The 26,409-nt window shown below is 37.1% G+C and overlaps 1 protein-coding gene across 1 annotated transcript; it reads left to right on the top strand.

Moving 5' to 3' along the window:
* LOC111594548 (acetylcholinesterase) lies at window positions 1-25,842 on the top strand. The gene is made up of 9 exons (XM_023307901.2): window positions 1-477; window positions 4,108-4,246; window positions 4,315-4,860; window positions 4,917-5,124; window positions 10,460-10,602; window positions 12,377-12,526; window positions 18,428-18,591; window positions 18,701-18,864; window positions 24,628-25,842. The coding sequence occupies exons 1-9, from the start codon at window positions 191-193 to the stop codon at window positions 24,735-24,737; spliced, it is 1,911 nt and encodes a 636-aa protein (XP_023163669.1). The 5' UTR covers window positions 1-190; the 3' UTR covers window positions 24,738-25,842.
* Window positions 25,843-26,409: the final 567 nt, after the last annotated feature.

Genomic DNA, 26,409 nt, shown 5'->3' with positions numbered 1-26,409 from the left:
CAAAGCTAAAGCCAAAACCAAATCCAAATCGAAATCCAAACGGAAATAGGAGCAAAAGCGAGAGCGAGAGCGAGGCAAGTGGCAACGAGGTGACGTCACACGCCGCTAACTAGGACACTCGTGCCGCAAAACGCAAAATCTCGTTAGCCTGCACATCCTTTGCATCCGCTTTAACATTCACATCCGCGAAATGGTCTCTCGGCTGGGCCAGCACTCGCTGCTGGCTGCGCTGCTCGTGCTGGCGCTGCAGCTGTCCAGCGTCTGCGGCGTCATCGATCGTTTGGTGGTGCAGACCAGCTCTGGCCCGGTGCGCGGTCGTTCCGTAACGGTGCAGGGTCGCGAAGTGCACGTCTATACGGGCATACCCTATGCCAAGCCGCCTCTCGATGATTTGCGCTTCCGCAAGCCGGTGCCGGCCGAGCCCTGGCACGGCGTACTCGATGCCACCCGCCTCTCGGCCACCTGCGTCCAGGAGCGGTAAGTACTAAGAGTGGGTTGCGCTTGGGTTTGTGGCCGGGCTTTGCACAGTTAGTTAGCGCTTGGCGGCTCACAGCTCGGAGTCTGCAGCTCTGCGCTTGCAGTTGACCTACAATGCGAACCGTTGCAATATTCGCATCTGACCTAACTGTGGCGAGTGACGTCATTGCGAAACGAATGCCGGCCAAACTGTTAAGCAAATGTGTACATAAAGTGCATACACAATTTGTAAAGATAAATATTTATATATATATATATTTATATTTATATTTTCTTTATATAAATATGTTCATTTAACATTTTGAATAGCAAAATGTCAGCATTCTAACTGCAAATAGAATTGATGCTTAGAATGTATAAGGCAGTAGATTATTGTACAGAAATATAGCTATAGATATGTATATAGATATAGGATTAGGCATATGGGTATATATACATATAATGTTTCTATTCAAAGATAGTTTCATAAGTAATAATAAATTAAAGAAGTTTTGCACTGAAAAGGCACAGCGAATGCACAGTAAAATAATGAAAACTAAAGCATTTTCAAAAATATATTAAAATATAAAATTATGTTGAACATCCTCTACATGTCTAGTTGGAATAAGCTTCCATAAAATCTGAAAATCTAGAAGACAGACACAACATATGATCAACAGACTTTCAAAATGACTAGAAATATCTTTAAATATTTTCTAAATTTTTTAGCTAAGTAAACATTGACACTTGATGAAGCACATTCTATAAAATTTATTATAAAATAATATATATAATATACAATATATATATATAATTCACTATGTATACATTATGATATATAAAATCTTCATAAATAGATACAGTTTATTCAAGTTGTTCCATAGAAAGTTAAAGTCTTAAGTTCAAAGTTTTTATCTGCAACAGTTACTCAAATATTAGCGATTATATTTAAAAGATGTTGTTTAAACAGGAATATGTTATTGATGTAGTCAACTGGTTTAAAGTACAGCATTGAGGAACGTCAAAACATCGAGTTTAGGAGCAGCAGTGAAACACTTGTGCACATGCTTCACTCAAAATATATATAAAAAAATATATATTATAAAATATTATTAAAGTATTCTTAGGAAAAGATGCTCAAGCAATATAGCAACTGTCTTTTGTCTTCACATCTCATCAAACTAGGATAAACACAAGTAACTCAATTTCCACTCTGAAGTCAAGTCTAACTAACTCCAACATGCCTTGCGTTCATAGAGACAGACATTAGCTTGAATATAGCACAGCTAATAAACTCATTTCTCAACACGTAAACGGGCTTATTTACTTGTATTTATATAAACAAAAATCGATTATAATGTAGAATAATTTATTGCTAAAATAGATTCGAATAGGCAAAGTTATTCCTCAACAAGGCAACTAGAAAATCTATAGCATACTTTTTAGGGCAGAATTTTAAGGTACTTAAATAAATGATGGAGTGCAGTGCAGCGCTTAGTGTTAATTAAAGAAAAGCACAAATATATATAAAGGAAAGAGCGAAGAGCAATTTAAAGTAAATATTCTGTTCACTTTTAATTAAGTTGTGGAATTTATGTAATGAAATTTCTTTTGTTGCGCCTGCAGGAATCGAATTAGCTAATAAATACACTCTATATATTGGCGTTCCTTTGACATAGGTATATTTGATTAGATGATATATAGTATAGAGTGTCTCCGTTAGCTGACTGCCAACACTTTTGAGCCTTTGCCCCGTGAAAGGAAAACACACAGTTTGGTCGATATAATCGGAATGCTTAAGCAAGTGAGCAGGCAAGCTTTCGGGGCATGCTGCTGCTGACTTATAGCAGTTTCTAGTATACCGAGTGTACTTAATAGAGTGACTAGCCTAGTCATACGTTGTCTTTTACTTAACATAAATCAATTAGCCTCAGCCAAAGCCCACTTCCTACCAGCCACAAATCAGTCTAATGAATTTCAAAAGCTATACTCATTTGCCGCACGCTCAAACGTAACATAACAAGTGTGTGTCTGCCTGTGTATGTGTGTGTGCGGGGCTTAACGGAAATTAGACAAATATAGAGATACAAATAGAGATAGAGAAAGAATGAGAGAAGCGGAGACAGAGTAGAATCGCCTTTTCCGGTTTGTTATAAATTACTTTTTATGCGAAGTGCCAAAGTTAATTTCAATTGACACGAAACCAAACACACCTACAGAAAGCGAGCCAAACGGATATGAATATATTGAATCACACACACACACGCACACATAGACACAACAATGCGTATCGTCCAGCCTATATATATATATATATATATATATATATATATATATATATATATATATATATATTTATATATCGATTCGAAGGAATTCAACATTTATAGGGCAAACGAACTATGTAGCTAAAGTCATCTGACTACGAGTGTGCGTGTGTATATGTGTGTGTGTGTGCTGGTTTATGGGCTTGTGTGCACCCTCGAAAAATGGCACAGAAAAAGTAAAACAGGTAAATCAGAAGAGTGCAAATAAAAATAAATAACACAGCTGGTTACATTTTTTGCTGTTGCTCGTAATTGACACGAAATACACTTAAAGAAATAGCTAGTTCGAAATTCTAATACAATCTATGTTGAAACCCAATTAAGACATCTAAATGGATATGAATCGCACTTAATATATCTAATAGTTATGTGCTTCTAACTGCGCTTAAGTGGTTTTTAGCTAAGAAGTATGGCAATACAGTGCAGTCCAACTGAATAGGTTTGAAATTATTCCAAGCTTTGTAGAGTAATATCTGTTCAACAATTTCAATGAAAAAAATGTATTTGCTTCAAAATGTTATTAGTTATGTAGATGAAAAATTTCTTGCTTGTGTTTTTTTTTTCATTTTGTATGATTTTTATTAATTTTTCGAGAGCATCAAAAATATTGATTTTTTTGGCTCATCTTTGCTTACTAAAATTATTTAAAAAAAATTATAAGCAGCTAATTTATGAAAGCTCAAGCAATAAAGGCCATTTTTTTAAATATTAAATTTGTCTCTTTTATTTCCAATAATATCAAGTATACGCCTTGGTTAGAATATTTGAAAATAAAAATTTAAATATTTTTAATAATTTTTAATATTTTTATCTTTGTAAATACAGAATGGATTTTCAATAATTTGTTGAATATTTATTAGGAAATTCGATATTTTAAATTTATTTTCTGGTTTTATTTTCAAGAAAGAATAATGTATTTATGCGCTCAAATCGAGGTTTCTGGGTCGTCCTTAATGCTGTTTGCTAAGCAGGCAATAGTTGCTTCAATTCATAGCAATCTATATCTGGATATTGGTTTAAAATTCAAGAGTGAAAAATATAATAGTTTTATATATTCTATATACTTAAATAAATTTCTATATAAAGTTTGTTTAAAGGAAGAAAGTTTAGAAACCAAATTTATTAAAATTTTATACAAGTTATCATAGACATTTCAAAGAAGTTAATAAAAATTCATTTAAGAAATTTCAAGAAATTTCATATCAAGCCTTATAATCTCAAGAAATTTCAGTAGAAATATGTTGCTTATTTATTAAGATGCTTAAAACCAACCCTTTGATAGTATTTCCAACTAATTTCATAATCATTTCTCCCCACTTATTAGCTATGAATACTTTCCGGGCTTCACTGGCGAGGAGATCTGGAACCCCAATACCAATGTATCCGAGGACTGCTTATATATAAATGTTTGGGCGCCAGCGAAGGCGCGTTTGCGTCATGGACGTGGCGCCAATGGAGCCGAGGTATGTGCCACAACTCTCTCACTGTCTCGCTCCCTCTCGCTTAGCCACTCTGTCACTCTCTCTTATAGCACTCGGGCAACAAGCAGGCAGATACGGATCATCTGATACACAACGGCAATCCGCAGAACACGACCAACGGACTGCCCATCTTGATATGGATCTATGGCGGTGGCTTCATGACCGGCTCGGCTACGCTGGACATTTACAATGCGGACATCATGTCCGCCGTGGGCAATGTGATCGTGGCCTCGTTTCAGTATCGGGTGGGCGCTTTTGGTTTTCTGCATCTGTCACCGGAGATGCCGGCTGAGTTTGCAGAGGAGGCGCCCGGCAACGTGGGTCTGTGGGATCAGGCATTGGCCATACGCTGGTTGAAGGACAATGCGCATGCCTTTGGCGGCAATCCGGAGTGGATGACTCTGTTCGGCGAGTCGGCAGGCTCGAGTTCGGTGAACGCACAGCTCATGTCGCCAGTTACCAGGGGCGTGGTCAAGCGCGGCATGATGCAGTCGGGCACAATGAACGCGCCCTGGAGCCACATGACATCCGAGAAGGCCGTCGAGATTGGCAAATCGCTGATCAACGACTGCAACTGCAATGCATCCATGCTGAAGGTGAGTCAAGCTGTGAGATCAAATCAATAGACACATTTTAACAACGGTCTGCCTAGACAAATCCTACCCATGTGATGAGCTGCATGCGCGCCGTGGATGCCAAGACCATATCGGTGCAGCAGTGGAACTCTTACTCGGGCATACTCAGCTTCCCATCGGCGCCGACCATTGATGGCGCCTTCCTGCCCGCTGATCCCATGACACTGATGAAGACAGCGGATCTCAAGGACTACGATATACTCATGGGCAATGTGCGCGATGAGGGTGAGTGTCTTTAACTGATTATGGTTGAGAATAACGAAAGGATAGTCGCATTCCTAGAGCTTAGAGCTAAGTGTTTGCTGCATCAGAAACTTTCAATTTTTCATAGCATACTTTTTTGGGCGCGCTTTCAGTTGTGGGAAAAAGGTTTGCAGAGAGTAAATTTATGAAAAGTTCTCAATTTAATACAAAATTTACGAAATTAAATATTAGAATATGTTTTTATAGATTTTGTTGATGCTTAATTTATATGTTCTGCAAGAAAAATGTTTCTATTTGAACAACGAGGCTTCAGGTGCTCGGACATTTTGTTGGTTTTGCTTAATAAATAGTTAATAGTTTGCAACTGCTTCTAAAGGCTAATACATAAAAAAAGTATTGTCTATAGATACCCTATTTCCAATCTATAATTATTATTATTGCTATATCTCATCTGACTAAGTCCGCTTCGATAAGCGACTTTGCTTAAGGTCAACTAAGTACCACAACTGTTAGTTGAGTTATTTTTATCTATTCAACTGTTTATACTGTTGGCTAAATATATACTCTATATACACTACATATCTATATCTCTTCAGAATACATGCCTAATCGAATTATGAATAAATCCTTTAATATCCTTTTTATCATAATCTTCTCTTATCAAACTATGCCCCTCATATTTGCTTTAAGTAAAATGTGTTTTACATTATATTTCCGCTACGTCGCTAACTTTTTACTGAACTAAAAAACAGTTTTTGCCCCACTGCTCTCAAAGTAGTTTGTGTGAACTCATGCTGTCTTTCAACTTGTGCTGCAAATATCCTTGAGCTGAACAGTTGCTTACTTTTTCAGCAGCTTTTTCATAGAGTGGACATCAACTTAATCAAACTTAGCTCGAGCTGTTGTCCACTGTTTTTTAGCGAAGCCTCCCCCAAACCACCCCCGTACCCACTTTGTCCACTTTTAGCTAACAATAGCCCATCCGTCCGCCGTCCGTCGTCTCTGGCTCTGGCTCTGGCTCTGCTCTGTTGGCATTGTTGCAGTTTTATTTTTGGCTTCGTCTTTGATGCTGACGTCAGCAGTGTGCCAAATTTTAGCTGTGGCTGCAACCAGTCGCCATTTTGTTCATGTTGCAAGCCGCTCACCGCCCCCTGCCCCCATTTTAAGCACCCGCAGTCGCATTTGTTGCAGCTGCATCCATTTCTGATTTTATTACTTTTTGTTTTATTTTCGTTTGTGTTGTTGTTGTTGATGTAGATGCCACCGCATAAGCCATGCTTTGTTGTCGTTTTATGCTGCTGGTCTTTGGTGGGCGTGGCAGGTTGCCTCTTAGCCGCTTGTTCGAATGCTTTATGAGCCATAGTACATTACCGGCTTAGGGACAAGTTTTGGCCCGGCTTTGTACTCTGCTGCCACACACAAAAATGCACTTTGTGTAATGGTTGCGGCTTGTGGCAGCTGCCCCCGACTCCGAAACGTGCCACAAATCAAGCAAGCTTAAAGAGAACCTCGAACGTAGAGTCAAATTTGTCAACGCAGCTGCAAGCAGCAGCAGCCGAATCGAGCAGCAGCGGAAGATGGAGCTACGCTAGCTCACACGCATGAAATTCGCAAGGAGCTAAGGAGGGGCCCATGGATGGGGGCGTTCTGTTGGAGCTGCCATTAAACTTGTCAGACTCGTGCACGCAACAAGCTCTCCAAGCGAGGTATGGGGCAGGAATAGGGACAGTTGGCGTCACATCGGGGGCAATGTCAGGCGGAATCGTGCGGGCGCTCAGCTGTGCGAAACGACATCATAAATTATTTAAATATATATATATATATACCGTTAGCTGCGACAGGCAGCTGAAAATAACAGTAAGGCATGTTGCATCCACTAAACGATTGGGGCAGCACACGTGCTACTACTCGAAGTGGCATGACAGGATACCAAAGTTAAAGAGGGTAACAAATTATTCAATAAAAAATAAAAACATTTTGAATGAATTGAAGTTATAAATTATTAGTGGGAAAAGTTAAAAATTTAATAAAAAATAAACAAAATAAATTGTTTTTTTTTGTTTTCTTTTAATAAGTTTATTAATATTTAGTAAAATAGAGCATTTTACGACAAAAAATAAGTATATTTTATTTATAAATTAGTAAGAAGTTAACAAATTAAATTAAAAAGTGATAAAAATATATTTAAAAAGAAACAAAAATAAATAAAATGCTGACTTATAGAAATATAAATCATTAAATATTAAATATAGCTTATGTAAATAAATACAATAGTATGTGATTAATATAAATATTTATAAAAATATAGAAATAATATTTCTTTTATGTATATAATACATATTTGAAGCAAGAACATAAAGAATATTTAATTTCCATCAATTCCTAAGTTCATTTCTTTTGAAAAATCATTTTGATTCCTTTCAAACTGAACTGCGTCCAATGGCAATAAAAGATTAAAAACCATTTTAATCAGCATTCAAAGCATTTACACTCACACAGCAATTCAATTCCTAGAAACTTGTGCCGCCATCTCGCTCTAGCGTGCTGCGTGCTGCATTGTGCTTTAAATACCGTTTGATTTTTAAGCTCTCAAAGCAAATGTTCAATTGAAATCGTAATTCTCGTGTTTTTTTTACGCTCAAGTCGAAAAGAATGCAACGCTTATTTTTTTTATTTTTTTTTTTGTGTTTCTACTTCAGCGCCTCTGTCCGTTTCACATTTCGCCTGTGGCGACGGCGTCGGCTGCTGCGTTTCCCAGCATTTATCGCGTTTACGTTTGCGTTTGCGTTTGCTTGGCCTAACGGTAATGTTAACGCTTTGTGTGCATTGTTCGCATTATTCGTGCCATGCCGCGCGCTACTTAAAAAATTTCCGTTCGTTTTGCTTTCTCTTTCTCATTTTGCGCGAGCTGTGCGTATGCCTGTGTGTGTGTGAGCTTATGTGTGTTGGGTTTGTTTTCGTATAACAGATTCTCGTTCGCTTTGTGTGCTTTTTTCTTGGGTTCGCTTCGCTTTCATTTTTTTTCTTGCTTCGTCATTTCCAGGCGGCAGGCACCGAAGCACACACTCACACTCGCACACATTTATACATATACATGGACATAAGCACTGGCACTGACACACGGCTCCGGGGCACTGGCGCTACAGACACGTGCGCTTTTCTGCTCACTTTCACTCATTGCTTGCAGCAGCTGCTGTCGCCTTTGCCTGGCTCTCCGTCTCGCTTCTTCAGCCGTGTTATTGTTTTTGTTTTTGCTGCATATTACAGCCAGTGGCGCTGCTGTTGCCGCTGTTCTCTGTCGCTGCCGTTGCTGTTGCTGCTGCTGCTGTTGTTTCTAGTCAAGGTGTGCGTGCCCACAACACAACCACAACGACGGCTACGACTCGCATATAACTGTTTCTCTTCGAGTGTATGTGTGTGTGCGTGTGTTTGTGTTTGTGAGTTCAAGGTCATCTAGCATTTGAAACAAAGCACAATAGATTACAATGCGCAGCTTGCATGAAAACATCTTAATTCTATTGCTGTTCAACATTTGAAGCCAGCTGTTAACTTGGCCAAAATGTTAGCATTTGTAGATACTTGTGCAATGAACTGATTTATCGGGCAAAGTAGACTCATTCTTAGTTTTAGAACTTTAATTATTAAATTTGTATGTTATTTTAGGGCCTTCCCCATTTTGACCTTTTGCAATTTGTGCTAAAATTATTTGCATATGATATTGCTACAGAAAAGTTTACGTAATTGTTGGCAATACCAATTTGTAGCGAATTAGCCAAATGCTTGTTCCCATGCCGCTTAAGCAATAAGTAACCGTTATGTCCAGGCGCAGGAACTAAAAATTTCAATGTGACCTTGAAAATGGCAAAAATAATAACGACAGATCATGAAAAATTATGAAAAATAATGAAAATTATCTAAAATTATTTAACTTTTATTAGTTCAATTAGAATGTAATGGTAAATCAAAGCAAGACTTATTAACTAAATTAATTTAAGCATAGAAATTGCTTAAGCTTTGCCAGAGTTGTGTATGCCTAAGACTAAGTTGGATTATTTTTAGAAAATTTTAATAAAATTTAAGATGAAAAATTTACGAAAGTTAAATAAGAAAACAATAGAAGACTTTTTAAAACACATTTCTTAGCTGATTTAGGCGAAACTTTAGGATAAACAGTATAAAAACTTTTTAAAAAAAATTAAATAATTAATATATAAAATCAAGTAAGAAAACTTGAACAAAATCAGCTGAAACTTGCAAAAATGTTCATTTAAATTAGAAAAAAATTAAAATTTAGAAAAAGTTTTTTATTTTGATGGTTATTTTAAGTATATATATTTATATATTTTATATATGCTTTTGTGCATTATAAGCGAATATAAACTTGTGCAATTTTTATGTAAAGCTCATCTGAGCTTTACGCATTTATTTAACACAATTTTCGTCTAGCTCTGAACCACTGTGCAGTGCAGGATTTTTTTTTATAATTGTTTAACCATTTGCTGTAACGTTGTTCGATATTTTCATAAAAGACAAATTCATTTATGATACATACAGAGAGTCAGGCGAGTGAGTGTGCGTGTGTGTGCATGTTGTTATTGTTGTTGTTGTTGTTTAAACTCAATGCGTAAACAAAGCTCATTTTGCGCATGTTTTTGCATAATTTTTGGGGCTTGAACCAAAATTAAATCAAACATCAACAAATTGCTTGCAGTCAAACGTTTTTTTTCCCATTTTGTTTTTTGGTACCACGCAGCTGCTGTGCGTGTGTGTGAGTTGGCACACATAACACACTCACACACACACACACACAGACTGCCACAGAGAGACAGAGCTATTGGCAGGCTTTTGTTGTTTTTGCTGTTGTCGCTGGCTCATAGGCAGCAATTATGGCTCGTTAGTGTGTTCGTATTTGAAGTGTGCCAGAGACAATGCCAGCAGCAACACACACAACAACAACAACAACAACAACAACAACGCCAGCTACAGTAAACATAACAAGCGACGACGACGACAACAACAAGTGCCATAAAAATTAAGTTAATAAAAGGCAACTAGACGCTTTGTTCTCGCCCTTGTTAAGGCTGTTGTTGCTGTGGTTGATTTTGTTTATTCTATTTCACCCTTTGTGCACCTCAGCAACAACAACAGCAGCAGCAGCAGCAGCAGCAACGACAACAATTGTTGCTGTTGTTGTTTAGGTTAATGCAGCGTTTGGCGTCCTTGGCACGGCTCGTTGATTGCGCCCCTTTGGCCACATCTAGTGTCAATTGTTTTAGATTTTGCCCACGTTACATATAGACATCTGTCTAGGCCAAGTTGTACTCATGCTGTCTCCCTCTCTCTCGCTCTATTGCAGGCACCTATTTCTTGCTGTACGATTTCATTGATTACTTTGATAAGGATGATGCCACGGCGCTGCCACGTGACAAGTATCTGGAGATTATGAACAATATATTTGGCAAGGCAACGCAGGCGGAACGCGAGGCTATTATATTCCAGGTAAGCAACAATGCATGCACACACACACACGCACACACACACTTACACTCGCAGTCGCAGTCGCACTGCAACTGACATGTGCCTATGCCAATTCGAATGGGAAACGCATCGTTGGCTTTCTTTGTTGCGAACTGTCAGCTGCAGCTGCCAACTTGTGCCCCAATGTAACCACACACACACACACACACACAAGTTGTCAGTTGCCCACAATTCGCACTCTGCCACAGCCGCCACATAAACGAGTTAAAAATGTGACGTCAACTTCAATGAAACTGCATTACGCAAATTTATTCACTCTTTTTGCCTTGTGGCAGGGGCAAATTTAATAACGAACAAAAAAAAAATGAAAACAGAAAATGCGCAGCGCATTAAATCGAAATGAAATTGCAGCTAAGCGACTTGCCCGATATCGCGCCATAACTGCAGCTGGCTTAGAGCTGTGAGCTGCAATCACATTTATCGCTCGCTTCCTGATTGGCAGCAGATGTAAACTTGTTAGATGACATCCTTGCATGACTTCAGTTAACTAGCTGCAAAGGTTACTTGGCCTTCAATTCGAACAACTTCTATGCATAGAAATTGGCTTTAAGAAACTCGAAATGCTAAGCTTCACTAGGAATTCAATTTTTAAAAATTTCTAAAAACTTTTTTTGTATAGGCTGACCAGGCCAGACCAGACTGATAACATTTCTGATAGCAATAGGGCCGCAGCCGTTGAAGTTATTATTAATATAAAAATGTGAAAATAATAAATGAGATTTGCCATTTGAGTGTCAGCCTTGTGCTGTCTGCTGAATGTGTAAAAATTTATAAATAAAAATAAATATTTAAAATAGTTAAATGGCAACAGAAGACATGGCTTCATGCTCCACATGTAATAAATGGCTATATTGAATTAATTTGTGGACTCAGTCAGAGCAAGGTCATTGGCGAGCTACATCAAAAGATTTAATTAGCCTCATCTATGGCTACCTTAGTGACCTCGTTTGAGGCCAACATTTGCGGAGTTTTTTTTTCCAAAAAATGAATCAAGTCAGCCAAATATTAAAGCATTCATTTGACTGCAGATTTCTATATAATTTTGCATATTTGTAGCTTCAAATTACGATTTCGTCTAACATTAAAATTTAAGAGCCACAGTTGGCCGCAGAGACAAGTTTTGTAACAAATTTTAATGCGTAAAGAGAGTGCAGTCAGTGGCTCCCTTTGCCTTCTTATAGCTAGGCGCTGGTTCATGGCTGGATCATGCTAAGCTTACTATTGTTAGATTAGGGCATATAGATATATGTATTTAGATATATATAAAAATATTTATATATATAAAGAATCAACACTTGCTTGCCCTTAGCACAAACTTTATTAGTTTACAATTGATTATGGTTCGAGTATCTGACAGCTTAAAATTATAATAGTTAAAAATAAATCAAGCTAACTAGAAGCAAACAAGGCTTTAAAGTTGGCCTTCTTTGCTGTTGCCTTCCTCAAGTTAACTCTTGATAATCCAATAAATCTTACAGCAAATTAGCACAATATTTTTTATATAAATTTCAATTAAAATTTTTAAATTAAAATAAATTTAAATATATATTTTATAGACACTATATTATATAGCAACATTAATTATAAGCCATGGCTAAGCCCTTGCACAGCTCATGCTCGCAATCAAAACTCGATAACTGCCTGAAAACACTTATTATAATTATTTATTTGATTTACATAAACATTGCGAGCTTATGTGACCTGTTCTTCCACTTCTGCTCCTACTCCTTTGCAGTACACCAGCTGGGAGGGCAATCCGGGCTATCAGAACCAGCAGCAAATCGGACGCGCTGTCGGAGATCATTTCTTCACGTGCCCCACCAACGACTATGCACAGGCGCTGGCCGAGCGAGGCGCCTCCGTGCATTACTATTACTTTACACACGTGAGTAGTGCGGGTGGTGCTGGCGGTGGTGTGGTAATTGGGTGGTGCCGTTGCCCGTTGCCCGTTGCCCGTGGCACGCAAATCATTAAATATTTCACAACCTTTGACACGTAAGACGGCGTCGGAGCGCGTGTGTCCAATCGAAATGCGGTCAAATGGAGCGCCACTGTTGCAAAACGAGTCACACACACATGCACACGCACACACACACACACACACACACATACACATACACATATGTAGATATACAGAATGAGTGAGAGAAAAAAGACTGAAAGTAAACGCAGCAACGTCCAATTTGTTTGTCATTAAAATTGCACACAAGGCTAATGGCGAGCAGAGCCTAAGGGGTTACCTGCAACAGCAGCAGCAACAGCAACAACAGCAACAGCAACTACTTCAGCAACAACAACAACTGCAGCAACATCAGCGCAAAAGCTACTGATGACTGTCTGCATTATTTATGCCTGACGAATGGCTGCAATCTCATAGATTACATGAATACAGACAGCCAGATTTTTTTAATGCGCACTTTTAAGCTATAAATACCCTGTAAAAAGCCAGAGTCTAAGGAATGTGTATAGCTAAAACTGGTTACTGAACTTTAAGAAACTTTGCAGCTGATTGCCGGGACTTATGCATCAGGCAGCTCGTTTAAGTGTTCAAATTCAGCTTAAATATAATTCTTTTAGGAATCTTGACTAACTTAACGTATTGCTATTGAGCTGAAAATAGCATGGAAATAATTTAAAATTAATAAGTAGTCTATTAAAGAGTAGTTTTTGAGCCAAGAGTCAGGTTTGGCTGCCAGTCTTTAGCTACAATTATGCACAATTTATTATATAAATTTATTCTATATCTTTATATATCATATTTATACAATATTCTTATATAACAAATATTTATATAAATGTATTCTAAATTCATGTATATATATTTATATAAGTCTTTCCTCCCTTATCAAGAAACTGACTGATGTGTTTAGCTAACTGATTGGCCTGCAGCTGACAGTGCACTCTTTTCATTTGAAGAGACGAGGGCTGTTTACTAAGTCACTGACTTTTGTAACAAGACTTCTTTTTCAGCAAAAATAAATTTTGAATTTTTAAAATGAATCTTCTTTAAGCTCAGCACATTTGGAGTTTTTCCCGTTTCTTTACGAACGCCAAAACTTTAAAATGATTTTGCAAAGGTAAAGAAATTGTGTTATTCCTAACAGACTTCGTTCGAATGAAGAGGAATAAACCAAACTGATATTTTACTAAAAAATTATTTTTGAGGCTTTGACAACAAGAAATAGTTGCAAATGTGCTCAAGCTGAAGATTTTGAATAAGCACTTCATACACCAAATGAGCACGATTTTTTGCCGAGGTTACCTGTGACACGTGTGTCCATGTGAATCATCTTCTGTTAAGGCACTTGCCAACGTATTGAGTTAGACTTTGTCATAAGTTAATATCGAATTTGTGTAGCAGCTCAGACTATAGTTCCTCAATGATCATGCAACATTTTCTTGTTGTCTGATGGAGCCAGCTTAAGTCTGCCTGAATATTTCCTGGTCTTTGCGGCATAGCAGACATGGAGACATTTTTTATTCGCTGATTTGAACTCAGCGACTTATGATACAACCCACGTCACTTGGAGTCCTTTAAAGATTATATTTAAATACTCCAATGTAAGCTGATATATGGTCCAAATTGAGGTATATACTTAAGGCTTTTTTATATGTAAAGCAAATATAATTTAGCCTGAATCTTTTTGCTTTGCTGCAATAAATCAGCTTTACGAAGTCAAGTATCAAAGGTATTAGCTGTCAGCTAAGCTATAACAGACATATATACCCTTGTATATTCCCAAATTAAATTCAATTAAATTCGACATGCATATTCAAAATCGATATCAATATAGTAACACCTTAGAATTTTGACACCTTTCAAGGTGGTCGTCGTCGCCGCTGTCTTCGACTGGGCAAACAAACAAAGTTCTGGCCAAGTTCTGGCAACCTTGGCCGCCATAATTATGGTAACAAAAAGTTTCGCTCAATACACGCCCATAAACGCACACACCCACAGAGTGAGTGAGAGAGAGTGGGCGGGGAAGAAGGGGGGGGGGGCGGGCAGGCGGCGCAAGGACAGCGCCAATTAAACTACACGCACTGCCTGGCTGGCTGTCCTGTGCCTGGGCCTGGGCCTCTGCCCGGGACACAGACACATAGCTGGAGCACGAGCACGAATCGAGAGTCGCGTCCAGCTGTTGCAAGTGTGCGTGTGTGTAGGTGGAGGCGTGGCAGTGCCTAATGAAACTTCAATTTACGAGGTCACGGCCTGTACGGCCCGAACGTGTGGGGCATAATTTGAGTCAGTTATTTGCTTAAAGGACTGCGGCTGCTGCAGGCCTAATGATTAACAAATAGGGAGTACACGAGTGCTCCCTTCTCATCCCTACCCCCGCCTGCCGCCCAAAACATTAAGTATACGCCCGCTCGGCCCCTATCGATTTTCTCTCAGCGACAATGCGTAAATGTTAATAGGTAATTACAGCTGACAGACGATATTGAGTCCTTGTCGTTCCATTGATAAATCATAATAAATGTATATAGTATACATATTTATATATATAGATGTGTATGTATATGCGCCTGCACAAATTAGTGTTTTGGTCTAAAAATCAATATTACGCATACGCCACGTGTGTCTTGAGGCCAATGTTAATCAAGAACTAGCGCTCTTTATGCTTGTTAAGTCATTAAATGTGATTGTTACTGTTCGGAATACTCTGCTGGCATGTTGTTAAGGGGTATATTAGCTGCTAGGCGAAGTTCGTCTATTGCTATGGGATTTAAGCTGTATGTAGCTTAGCCTCTATAAGGTTAAGTTTGACATTCATTGCTTTGCGCTTATAGTTTGAGAGTCATCATGTGTGATTAACATGAAAGAAACTCTGTTTGCCTGAGCTCAGGAGAAAGGAATGTTAGGAAGTGCTATGCAAAGTTTGAAAGCCATTGGTTTTGATATTACAGTTTGAGAGCCACTTAGGGCAAGTTGCTGCTAAAATAATGTGAAAGTCACTGGAATTTGAGTTGCATTTTGAAAGCCATTTTTAGATTTAAATATGACATGCACACAGTTTGAAAGCTACTGCCCAAGACTTACAGTTTGAGAGTCATAGAATTAAATTATTAGCTTAGAATATTGTTTTCAATTGATTTCTATATCTGAATTGACTCTTTTCTAGTAAATTGCTCTAGATTACTTTAGCTTGAGCGTCACTCTACTGCGCTACAGTTTGGCAGTCACTGGGCCAGGATGCCGCACTGTAAACAGAGCATTGTACGGCCTTAAAGTCCCGCTGGCACTGCTCTCAGCTCTTGTTTATTTAATAGGGCACACGACTTGGCCAACAGTGCGTGTGAAAAGTTAACGAACAGTCGTTGCATTGGCCATATCAAATCGCCTGCTCATAATCTAGCAGCAGCGACTACAACAACTGAGCCTGCGAAATGAAAAGCAAATGAAATGAGTTTTAATTACAGCCTTCAATTGGCTGCAGCGAAACTCGTAACTCATTTTGGCCATAAATGAGAACTGGCCATGGCGACCTTTGGCCCCTGCTGCCACGACTGCTCCTCTGCCCTTTCAGCTAGGCGTTGGCAAATGGGGTCGCCAGCTGGCCAGCTGGGCGGCTGTGCAGCCGTTGAAGTGGCTGGCAGATTGTCCATTTCGATGGCTGCTAGTGGCAACACTTGACAGCCTCTTGCCTGCTTCTGCAGCGCCGTGCAACGTGCTTGGCACTTAAATAAGTTCGTCCTGCTGCCAATTGCCAATGCTCGTGTCCGAGCTTTAATCAAAAAAGCAACAGCAAAACGAGAGAAACTTTACTTTTGCCGCACAATTCTTCATTATTTGTGGCGCTGTCTCTGTGTCTGTGTCTCTTTCTCTTTCTCTATCTCTGTCTCTGTCTCTCTCTCTTTGTGCACAGCTTGGCAGCTGCAGCCATGGAAACGGCATTAACCCTGTGCATATCCTGGCTGCAATTCATTAGATGACTTGGCCAATTGGCTGCCAGTTTGCAGTGGCTGCCAACAGCCAAATTGCTTAAGTGGACAACACTTCAATATGACGCACAGTGGTACAAAGTTTAGATAACAAGGGGGAATTTGGCTACCTAATATATATGAGCATGCAAAAAGGTTTTGTTTTTCAATGTGATTTAATTATAGGCAGAGATCCATATACCCTACATAATATTAACGTAGCTGTCTGTTGCTCCATGAACTCTATGCTGGTTGCTTAACAAAGGTATTGTACGGGTCTTTTCGATAACTCAATTTCGATAACTTTCAATAAAAAGATATTTATGACACATTTGCTTAAAGATATTAAACTTGAGGAACTCATGAATGAAAAATATTATCTGATATATGAATATCAAATATATTTAAAAAAAAATTTAATACGTTTCAGAGGTTTATATACGTATTATAAATTGTATATTACATATTACATATTATATATTATATATTATATATTATATATTATATATTATATATTATATATTATATATTATATATTATATATTATATATTATATATTATATATTATATATTATATATTATATATTATATATTATATATTATATATTATATATTATATATTATATATTATATATATACCTTAATATGTGTTCTATCAATTTGCAAGTTAATTAAATTTCGTTCACATTTTGACACTACTTGTACCACTGTGCACTTGAGCTGTCTATCAGTTGCCATAGACTTCGACCAAATTGCTGTGGTTTTGTGGCTTCTCTTTGTTGTTGTTGCCGTTCGTGTAGTTGTTGTTGTTGCTGCTGCTGTTGTGGTTAATTAAGGTATTAGAATAATTAGGAAATTGACTGGGGCATATCCAGCAATTTGAGTTATCAATGCAAGCAATATATGCGCAATTAACTTTGTTTATAGCCACGAGCACGCATTTGAATCGCTTGTAAAATAATCTTTATAGAAGCGTTCTGCGCTCTTCGAGTCGTTGTTAGCAGCTGCCTTGCTTGGCAAGGGTATGATGAGCTTGGGGTTAGCTTGGTTGACTAAGGATCTTTTGAGATTATAAAGTAGTTGAAGCTTTCTGGAGACTTTGAGACTTAAGAGTCACAGGGATCGAAGTTCCTCAAGGCAGAGACAGGCAATGACAAGCTTTAATAATAACTACAAATTATGTAAATTCTATAGAATTGTATTCAGAGGGTGAGAGAAAGAAACAATAAAATCAATAGGTATATATTTTAATAGATTTATTATAAACATGCCTATGTTTTTTTTCTATATTTAGCTCTCTCTATCTATCTATTAGTCAACAGCTATAAAAGAGCTTTAGTCTTAGAATTTTTAAATTATCGATAGCTAATCGATAACTTGTTCTCATAACTTTAATTTGCTTGAAGATAGAAATCGGTTCAAGAACAGATGAAAAGAAATGGGAGATAAAGATGTTTTATGAAGAGATATAACAAGCATAAACAGTGAGACAGCTATAGATTGCTAAAGAACCGGAAATATTATTGAAAGCAAAATGACTCTCATATTAACTATCTATCTATATATCTCTAACATTTGTAAATCACAAATATTTGTAGCTCATAGAGCAACTGCCAGTTGGGCATACCCAATTGCCGCATTCTCCTTTTTTCCGTTGTTTTATGTTTATTTTTGGGCTCCACGAGATGCTGCGACAATATTTACAATTTGCAGAGCGCGCGCGAGCGAGCGAAATCAAATAAATAAATAAAAAGGGTGGATGTTTATCTGCATAATTTCTGGCTAAGTTTACGACAATATTATCCCCACTCTCTGAGTCTCCCTCTCTCACTCTTACTCACTGCTTGCGTCTCTTTTTGTACTGTAGCGCACCAGCACCTCGTTGTGGGGCGAGTGGATGGGCGTGCTGCACGGCGATGAGATTGAGTACTTCTTTGGTCAGCCGCTGAACACATCTCTGCAATATCGACCAGTGGAGCGGGAGCTGGGCAAGCGTATGCTGAATTCGGTCATTGAGTTCGCCAAGACGGGGTAAGCTTTCGTGGAGCTTTTTGCAAAGCTTGCCATACGCACAAGCGAATAAGCAGTTGTCTTAGCGAGCACACAAACCAGTTTGCTATAATACGAGCTTTCATTACAGCAATCCGGCACAGGACGGCGAGGAATGGCCTAACTTTTCAAAGGAGGATCCAGTGTACTATATCTTCAGCACAGACGATAAAATTGAGAAATTGGCACGTGGCCCACTAGCAGCGCGCTGCTCCTTCTGGAACGATTATTTGCCTAAAGTGCGAAGTTGGGCAGGTGAGTAAAAATGCCATCTTATTGAAGTTATAAACATATCGTTTATGGTAGCTGCTATAAATGTCGAAATGTGCTAGATGGGGGTATGCGGGGTATTGCGTTGGCTTATGAATATTGTAATGTGATATTATCTATATATATTATACACTATGGCTATCTGCTTAAGATACATACTATATACGATATGTGCTCCTGCTGAAAGTGTTGAAAAACATTTGAGTGAAGGCTTTTTAAGCAGTAGAAGTTAGTCTTGACTACCCGTTTGCAATATTCTCTCTGGTTTTTTTTTTTTCAAAATGCTCCTCTGGCTATTAAGTACATTCAGCTGACATTTCGCCACTTACTTTTGTTCCTTTTCTATATGAATTTTGGCATACAATTAACATACACTTTATAGATATTCTTTATGTGCGACACACGCCCCTAGCTGCTGTCTGTCTGTGTCTGTGCCTGTGCCACACCTCAGTAGCTCAAGTTTCAGCAGTGCTCATCGTGCGATAACTGCTTATGTTCAGATACACTGCGAACTGCACAGGCAATGTGTTAAGTGAAGATCTGAGTACTTTATGATTTGAGCTGGTATATAAAACTTGTATATGAAGTGTAGAATGTATAAAAGATTATTCTTGGAACATTTGCTAACTTATTTTATGCCAATTTGTTGGCTTGGTTTCTCGTTCTTGGAACTTTGATGAGTGCGAAGATGTGTGCGAACTAACCTAAAACTAGTTTATTACACCATGAAATACTTTTTTTAATTAAGTAATTCATTAATTTTTGCTTCAAATATACCTAGGATATTTTTCGTCTTTTTTGTATTTTTTATAATAATTTAAATTGACTAAATTCTATAAAACGAAGAAAATTTGATAAAAATGCATAAAATTGGAAATTATAAAATTTTCATCAAAAAGTTTTTGTATTTTATAAATAACGCGTGATATGATTACAAACATTTTTTGAATTTTTTTTAGAGAAAGTTTTATTAAAAATTTATTTCAAATTTTATTAAAAATTTCTTTCAAATTTTATTAAAAATTATTTTCAGATTTATTCAACAAGTTTTTTTCATATTTTATTTAAATAATTTTTTAATTTTTTTTTTCATATTTGAAAAACAATTTTTTTTAAATTTTTGCAAACATTTTTGACAATTTTTCAAAAATTTTGTAAATTTTTTTCTTCAATTTTTTAAATATTATAAAGACGTTCTAAAGCGTATCAGCAATTCGATTCCTGTCGTTATTTTCAGCATTAATTTTTTTGCTTTATTTACTTTAATTTTATTTTCAATTTTTATGTGTATAAAATTTATTTTCTCTGATCGCGGCTGGCAGTGCGTTTCAATTAGCATTAAACTTGCCAGTCTCATGCAGAAGCGCGTTCCATTTATGCGTCAGATTGATTGAGTATCAAACAATTACAGTTATATGTATATATACATAGTGTATATATAATGTATATATAGTGTATATGTTTTATTTCTTTTGGCAGTTAGTCGCAATCATGAGTCAGACTCGTGGCAATTTATGTTTTTTTTTTTTTTGGCATTTCATTCCGGTGAAAGATTTTTATAGTTTTGCTCTTTTTTAATTTATTGCATTTATGCGTAGCAGCGTTCACAATTTTATTTATGGTTGATGTCAGTATCTTAAAATGTGCTCATCAATCAGTGAAATGAGTTTCGCAGTCTCAGTTTCTCAGTTTCTCAGACGTGAACAGAGTCACCGGCTAACTGGCTAACTGACCAACTCTCTGGCCGAGAAATGAAATTTAAATAAGCAATAAGCGACCACAGCATGCATATGCATATGCGCACCAGCTGACAATGATAAATCAAGCCTCTTATATATGTATATAAGAATATATATATATAGAGGAGTATATATAAAGTTTAGTAAAGCGAAGTCCAACTCGGCACAAAACTTGCTAATATGCATTAGTAAAGGTGGGCGTCAGCAGAATGTAAAAGTTACTTTTAATTCATTTGTCAGTCTTGTGGCCCATTAAAATGCGTGGACAAGTTTTATGGTGTCAGGTGAAAGATGACTCGCAGTCGCAGTCGCAATCGGAGACGCTGTAGTTGTAGCTGTTGCTGATTGAAACGACTTTTGTCGCGCCAAGATGTCTGGTCTGGTTAGGTTTTTAGTCTCTGGGCTCTCTACGGCTCTCGTCGATCTGATACAAAAGGCAAATTAGTGTTTCACAAATTAATAAAATTTAATTTATGTTAATTTCGTATGTTGTGTGAATGTGTGTGCTATTATTGTTCAACTTCTTTTTCATACGCTTTCGCAGAATATTTCAATTCGCTCACGAGTCGTGTAACGCATAATGAGAAGCATCTGTGCTGGACTAATTTTCAGTTGAATCAAAAAATTGCAGAATATAAAGATATCAAAGCAGCATTATCTCATACAAATGCCATCCAATCATCTGCAGAAGTAGAAGTAGAAAAGGTAGCCAAATATTAGGAGCTCTTTGTAAGGGTATTCAATATTCGGCCAGTTGATGCTTGCCGTTGTGGCTAACTTTGATTTTTGTTCACGACTTTACATAAAAGCCAACAGTTCGAGTATGCAAATGTACGCGGCCCACGGGGCTCCCCTCTGAGCAAATGGGCTGTGCCGGTGACTGGTGAGCCGATGCTGGCGGGAATCGTTCATGCTAGGGCCTGTAACTGAGCGATGAGGCGCAAAACTGGCCCACAAGTAAAAGCTGAGCCACGCTGCCAACTGCTGATGCTGGTGACGGTGGTGCGGCGATTCATTGTGGTTACCGGTTCTATGGCTAATTAATTAATTTGCATTTTGATATGTAGCGGTTGATATATTTAATGGGCAGCGCGGAGGAGCGCTTGCCAACACGCGCCTCATTTGCCATAATGAGCATTTAAAATTTCACCGAAAAATGCCAGCGCTATATGTGTGCTAATCCATTTGAAAGAACAAAAAGCAGATCAGAACTGGTAACGCGCCTCGTCCTGAGCGCACCAGACTACCTGGCACCACACACACTCGATCAGTTTATCATTAATGACAGCTCACAGAAGTGACAGGCCGAGGCTTACGACCTGGCAAAAGATATCTCCAGCGACAAATAAAGCTAGAGCAACAATGAAATTAAAAGATTCGCAGAACGACACCGATTCAAATTAAGATATAGATACAGATACAGATACAGATACAGATACAGATACAGATACAGATACAGATACAGATACAGATACAGATACAGATACAGATACAGATACAGATACAGATACAGATACAGATACAGATACAGATACAGATACAGATACAGATACAGATACAGATACAGATACAGATACAGATACAGATACAGATACAGATACAGATACAGATACAGATACAGATACAGATACAGATACAGATACAGATACAGATACAGATACAGATACAGATACAGATACAGATACAGATACAGATACAGATACAGATACAGATACAGATACAGATACAGATACAGATACAGATACAGATACAGATACAGATACAGATACAGATACAGATACAGATACAGATACAGATACAGATACAGATACAGATACAGATACAGATACAGATACAGATACAGATACAGATACAGATACAGATACAGATACAGATACAGATACAGATACAGATACAGATACAGATACAGATACAGATACAGATACAGATACAGATACAGATACAGATACAGATACAGATACAGATACAGATACATTTACAGATACATATACAGATACAGATACAGATACAGATACAGATACAGATACAGATACATTTACAGATACAGATACAGATACAGATACAGATACAGATACATTTACAGATACATATACAGATACAGATACAGATACAGATACAGATACATATGCTGTTTACCATAATTCAAGCCCGATGCCTGACATCGATATCCGATACTCGATGCCCAACAAAAAGAAAAAAACGCGCTGTTGCCATACAAAATGTTGTATCTTTGTATCTTTTGCATTTGTATAAGCTATTATAGCGTGGCCTTTTCTCTTTGATTTGCTGCGCTGCGTTGCGCTGCGGTTACGTTTTGTTTGACTTGCGCTGCTTTTAGCGACACGTGTTTCAAATGTTCACATTGTTTTGTAGCTTTTATTTATGTTATTTGCTTATCTCTCTCCTTTTATTTCGTATTTGTCGCGCTCGCTTGTGCCAATTTATTTCTTGATTATCTGCGCATATAATCTACGAATTGGTCAGCCTTTTAAATTCAAATTAGCGGGCATTAAATGCACGCGACACGCTTGCCCTGCGGTCTAGCAAAAGATACAATATGTATATATATATACACATATATATATATATATATAGATATATATTAATTATATTTATATTGTATATTTATTATTGCAGCTTTGATTTTGAAATTGATATGTTTTGCTTATATTAAGATTTGATAAAAAGTATCTGCGTTTACTGATTGAAAGATAGGCACATATCTTGCAGATTTATTGGTTTTGCTCAGATATAGAAAAAATAAAAGTTATTGGGTTAATTAGCTGGAACAAAAGATCAAAATTGAGAGATTAAAAATGTATTTATTGCTCGGCTAAACAAATGTATCTGTAAGTAACATCAAGGCAAAGATATTGTATGTTGCTGCGACTTACAGAGGAAATGTGAATTGAGTGAGTTAAGAGCTAGTTCAATCTATTCCTAAGGTATACATAATAATAGAGTTATAGATACATATAGATAGGCATATAGATATTTTAGTCTTGTTGTCCGCTTGTCTGTGAGGCTGTATCTTAAACAGGTTTAAAGAATGAGAATCAAAAAGTTCTGCAGTATAAGCTCTGTTCTCTCAATTTAAGTTCTAGATTTCTGTGTAAGCTAAGTTCTAAGTTTGTGAGCGAGTATTACGCAGTCGGCTATTGACTTTTTCGTTACTTATTATTTCTTTATTTATGTTTGCTGCTTGAGAAACAAATTAAAAATTAATTTTGATTTCTATAGAACCCGCACATGCACTTTAATAAAAACACTCGCGATAAGTACGATTTTATATAGTGAGGCGATTGTTACTGAACTATACCGGCCGGCTTTAAGATTTGACTTTGGTTTTGTCCGAATCGAAAACAAGTTTGCCAGATACAATGTATTTATATGGCTATACAAGCAGTTGACAATCGCGACAGTGCTGTTTGTGTATCTTGTTGGACAGTCTTGATTTCTTTTGGGCAAAACTGAAATTTGATCGGATCTCGGTGTTGACGAACGAGTTCTGCAATTAATTAGCACACAAATCGGTTATAAATTCTGTATTTCAATAACAGATTTAAAAAAAGATTAAAAAAAAGAAAAGAAAACGCAGACAAATTGCTAGGAATTGTAGTTAAGGTAAGTTCGCGTGAAATTCGTTTAAGTTGCTTATCGATCTATCGATCTCTTTATTTCAATGCACCAAAAATCGCACCAAAAAAAATCCCAAATGCTTGCTTTTAATTGTTTTATGATTTACAAATTGGCAAAAAGTTTTCAGTTCTTAATTCAAATTATTATTGAAAAAAAAAAGATTATAGCTTAGGCCACCGAAGGAGAGTATGATTTTGCTTTCAAGTAGACCAAGCAGGCCTCGACAAACATTGAGCAAAAAAAAAAGAATTTTTCTTTTCAGAGCCGACCCATAAACTCATTAAATCAAATCATTTTTAAACTATAAACTGCTTTTCTATCCCTAATACTCGACATATGCTAAACAACATGTTCTCTCGGTTAATTTCAGGCTCAGACTGCGATTCGGGCAGTGCTTCCATAACGCCCCGCGTGCAGCTGCTTGGACTGGGACTCGTGCTCTACATGTGCGCCGTGCTGCGGCTTAAAGGAGTTTTCTAAAAGAAATTCTCACCACACCACGCCCCATAAGTAAAAATATAATGTTTAGCAACCGGAGGAGACAGCGAGCTGAGGAGAGAGCGACAGAGTTTTAGAATTGGAGCCATGCTTTTGTAACTTGGCCAAATGATTTGTAAATGAATTTAGTGTTGCATGCAACTGCATTGAGCGGGAGCAGGAGTTTGGCATTTGTTGTAGTTGTTAGTTTAAACCACTTGCCAAGTGCAAGCAGGTAGACACTTTAGCACGCGGCTTGCCCCACACACAAACAGAGAGACACACAGACACACGCACACATATCAAGAGCAGCCACAGTAGCTGCGCGTACTTCTTTTATTTCCATAGATACACACACAGTCACACACGCACACACCTTGAGACACTTTTGTAGCACGCCGCAGCAATTTGCTTAGTTTGTATAAAAAACAGAGACCCAAAAAGAGGCCCCAAAAACCCAGGCCCCAATGAGACATAAACCAAAAAAAGGAAGCTAAACTGAGAAATTAATCAAGCGAAAAAAAAAAAAAACAATTTTGATAAATTGAACGTTTGTCATGCCAGCCAGCCAGTCAGCCGGGCATAAACAATCCAAGAACAAGCAGAAAACCAATTATATAAATACTCGCTCAGAGTTTGCATATTTTGCCAGCTGGCATGGGTCCAAAACTCTGCCCAGGCCGTAAACCCCAAAATTTTGAATTGATTTTTTGATAGACCCAATGAAACTTGGCCAAAAATGCATTGGTTTCAGCTTTCCGTTGGGCATGGTTCATTATTTTTGTCATATATATATATATATATATATATGTATTTAATCTTGGCATATATATTTCTGTTTTCTTTTGCACTTTGGGCACACCAAAAAAAGTTCTTATGACGAAATTTGGAAATGAAATAAAAAAGCAAACAAAAACAAAAAGAAACAATTAGTAAAATTTGTATTGTTCAGAGGATATGAGAGAGTTTTAGTGAAAGATTTGCAAGTTTTTTGTAAAAGGCAGCCCGCAAAATGGATTGAAAACTGATTACTCGAAAAATCGGTGGGAAAATGAATACGAAAATCAAGTTTGTAGGAAACCTAATGAAACATTTAAATGGCAAAACATATCAGTATATATATAAATATATATATATATTATATGAGCATATATATATATATATATATATATATATATATATAAATATATACATACAATAAATGTAATACATCTATATATATATAGTATACATATATGTATGTACATGTATTATTGCATTTGTACTAAACGTTTTACAAATTGGCTTAGAGACTACCAAAAAAGAATATGAAACTAAAATATAAATGGAATAACTAAAAGTTTTATACACTTAGCGAAATTCGAACCAGAAACAAAAACAAATGTGCTGTATATTAAAGTTTGGTATGCCTATATCTATAAATGAATATAAATCTATATATATAGATATATATATATATATATCTAAATGAATTAATCAAGTAATTGTCATATATATATACATATATATACATACTTACATAGCTCGGTGTACGTATGAAACTAATTGAGCGCGTTTAGAATGAATCATAACTCTTAAGGGCATATCAGTACTCGTATATATACATTTATATATGTATTAACAACAACAACAGCAACTATTGAGAGCGAACATTTTCGAAATTAATCTAACCTAA

This window comes from Drosophila hydei, unplaced genomic scaffold, assembly GCF_003285905.1.
Source record: "Drosophila hydei strain 15085-1641.00,03,60 unplaced genomic scaffold, DhydRS2 tig00008119-arrow-pilon, whole genome shotgun sequence".
In the NCBI taxonomy this organism is placed as follows: Eukaryota; Metazoa; Arthropoda; class Insecta; order Diptera; family Drosophilidae; genus Drosophila; species Drosophila hydei.
The sequence above is the reverse complement of the archived record's forward strand: the minus strand, read 5'-3'. Positions and strand labels throughout refer to the sequence as shown.

Excerpts from the sequence above, each read along its gene's own strand:
- LOC111594548 (XM_023307901.2), top strand. The coding sequence starts at position 191 with ATGGTCTCTCGGCTGGGCCAGCACTCGCTGCTGGCTGCGCTGCTCGTG. Across the intron at positions 478-4,107 it reads GCCACCTGCGTCCAGGAGCG|CTATGAATACTTTCCGGGCT; the intron begins GTAAGTACTAAG and ends CCCACTTATTAG. Across the intron at positions 12,527-18,427 it reads ATTACTATTACTTTACACAC|CGCACCAGCACCTCGTTGTG; the intron begins GTGAGTAGTGCG and ends TTTGTACTGTAG.